Source organism: Salpingoeca rosetta (assembly GCF_000188695.1).
Source record: "Salpingoeca rosetta unplaced genomic scaffold supercont1.22, whole genome shotgun sequence".
Lineage (NCBI taxonomy): Eukaryota > Choanoflagellata > Craspedida > Salpingoecidae > Salpingoeca > Salpingoeca rosetta.
The window spans coordinates 725,589-727,854 of record NW_004754912.1 but is presented as its reverse complement, the minus strand read 5'-3'; the positions used below and the strand labels follow the sequence as shown (position 1 = coordinate 727,854).

The 2,266-nt window shown below is 56.8% G+C and overlaps 2 protein-coding genes across 2 annotated transcripts in view; one reads left to right on the top strand and one right to left on the bottom strand.

Moving 5' to 3' along the window:
• Nucleotides 1-661: 661 nt before the first annotated feature.
• Nucleotides 662-1,969, top strand: PTSG_07408 (uncharacterized protein; the record flags this gene model as incomplete). Its single annotated transcript, XM_004990851.1, has 3 exons — nucleotides 662-1,048; nucleotides 1,393-1,624; nucleotides 1,899-1,969. 3 exons carry the CDS (start codon nucleotides 662-664, stop codon nucleotides 1,967-1,969), a joined length of 690 nt encoding a protein of 229 aa, XP_004990908.1.
• Nucleotides 1,970-2,064: 95 nt separating this feature from the next.
• Nucleotides 2,065-2,266, bottom strand: part of PTSG_07407 (serine/threonine protein kinase) — a gene marked incomplete at its 3' end in the record, with an annotated part of 18,394 nt that continues 18,192 nt past the window's right edge. The window contains exon 5 of the mRNA XM_004990850.1: nucleotides 2,065-2,114. Coding sequence (XP_004990907.1) covers nucleotides 2,065-2,114 — 50 coding nt within the window. The remainder of the gene's footprint in view (nucleotides 2,115-2,266) is intronic.

The following is a 2,266-nucleotide window of genomic DNA, read 5'->3' as shown; positions in this document are numbered from 1 at the left end:
ACAACGACCTGTGTGTGACGGGCGCTGTTGTAGAGGCGGCGACAGCAGAACATTCTCTCCCCGATGTCGCACGATATACAAAGGTGCGCTGAACAGGCGAGATGGAGATGTGTGGTGTGTGTGTGTGTGTGTGCGTGCGTGTGTGTGTGTGTGTGTGTGTGTGTGTGTGTGTGTGTGTGTGTGTGTGTGTGTGTGTGTGTGTGTGTGTGTGACGGGTGGGTGTAGAACATGAAATCAGCCACTAACATGACATACTCACACACACACACACAAATACACACAGGCCTTCCCTGGCATCAACGACATGTTTGAGATTGTTGAGCTGCCTGCGGACGTGAGCGAGCAGCTGGTGACGGCGATCTGCGTCGACGCCGTCGGTGCGTTCGTCATTGATCGCGCAGCGGACTGGCTCTTCCCCGCGTCATACCCGACGCTGCCCTCAACAGTGGCGGCCTAGCAGGAAGCCGCTTGTGGAGATGTGTGTGTGTGTGTGTATGTGTGTGTGTGTGTGTGTGTGTGTCAGAAGTAAACAACTTGCTGCTTTGGTTGAGTGTCACCTGTTTGCTCACGCCAATTGTTGGCGTTTAGCTGAAATCTCCGGAGAATTTTCGGACACCTTTTGCCAAAGAAGAAGCAGAACAAAGCAAACGAGCGAGCGAGGATGGTGGCGGGGCGCTTGTTGTGTGTGCGGCGGGGTGGTGCGGGTGTCTTGAGGAACAGAGGTGCTGCTGTGGTGGGCCGGGCAGAGCGTCATCAGTGGAAGCGGTGCGCGTGCTTGCGTGTGCCACAGCGGCCATCGTCCACCACCGCTTGTGCGCAACACAGGCAAGCGCGGCGGCAGCACCACCAGCCTGCTGATGACGATGTGAACAAAGCTGCGGCCTCATCTGGACCTGCGCTGCACGAGGCGGAGGAAGAGGATGGCGGTGTTCGGGAGTGCATTCGCTCGATCGTGGACAACGGTGAGATGAAGGCTGTTGGCGTCACGCCCGGTCTCTTCACCAACATGCGGCTGCTCTCGTCGGACGGCTTTCCTGTTATCGAAGAGGTGTGCGTGTGTGTGCGCGTGTGTGCGTGTGTGTATGCGTGTGTGTGCGCGTGTGTGCGTGTGCGTGTGTGCGTGCATGCGTGCGTGTGTGAACGTACACTTTTGTGTGCGTGTGTGTGTGTGTGTGTGTGTGGACGTACACTTTTGTGTGTGTGTGTGTGTATGTGTGTGTGTGTGCGATCTCCTGCCGTGCCCGATCTCTTGCCGTGTGCCCTGCGCTGGTGTTTCTTCGCTTCAGTGTTTCTTAAGTTCACTTGCCTCACCTTGAAATGACTTCCTTCCTTCCCCTCCTCTTTGCCTCCTCTTCCCTTCCTCCTCACCCTCACCTCAATCGACTCCAACAGGAGGCGCGAGCGCACATGAACGCCTTGGTGCGTGAGATGAAGGACAATCACAGCCGCGGGCATCACGAGAAGGCGCTGGAGAGCGTGGATCACATCTCTCACGTGTTGTGCAAGGTGTTGGACCTCTGCGAGTTTGTTCTGCAAGTGCATCCGTCTGCTGAGTATCGCGACGCCGCCGCCAACTCCCTCTACTCCCTCGGCCACGACATGGAGGTCCTCAACACGGACGTTGGTGCGTACATGTTCGTGAGTGTTGAGTGTGTATTATATGTGGTGCGTGTGTGTGTGTGTGTTGTATGCGCGTGTGTGGTGCATGTTTGAGTGGAGAAGCGTGTGCTCTCCGCGTGTGCACGTGCTGTGCATATGTGCACGTCAACGCGTACGTCTATGAACACGCATTCCCCATCTCTTTCCTTCCTGGCCTTGCTTGCTCGCGTGCATCGCTTTGATTCATTTCCAGCTTGCATGCTGTCTCGCCCCCTTGCCAACCCTTCCCCTCTTCACAGAACTGTATCAAGCACTCAAGGCCTTTGAGGACATGCCATCAGCTGTGGAGGTGAGCGAACCCCCTGTTTGAACCACGACGCACAACAACACACGGCACATTGGGTTGACGCACGACGCACACTCATCTCTGCGTTGCTCACGTGCCTCACCTTCTCTTTGGTAACTTCACAGCAGGGCCACGAGACGCAGTACACAGCACGCAGCCTCCTCCACGACTTTGAGAAATGCGGTGTGTGTGTGTGTGTGTGTGTGTGTGTGTGTGTGTGTGTGTGTCGTCGTCGTCGTCGTCGTCGTCGTCCGTCCGTACCGTCCGTACCGTACCCGTACCCGTACCCGTACCCGTACCCGTACCCCGTACCCGTACCCC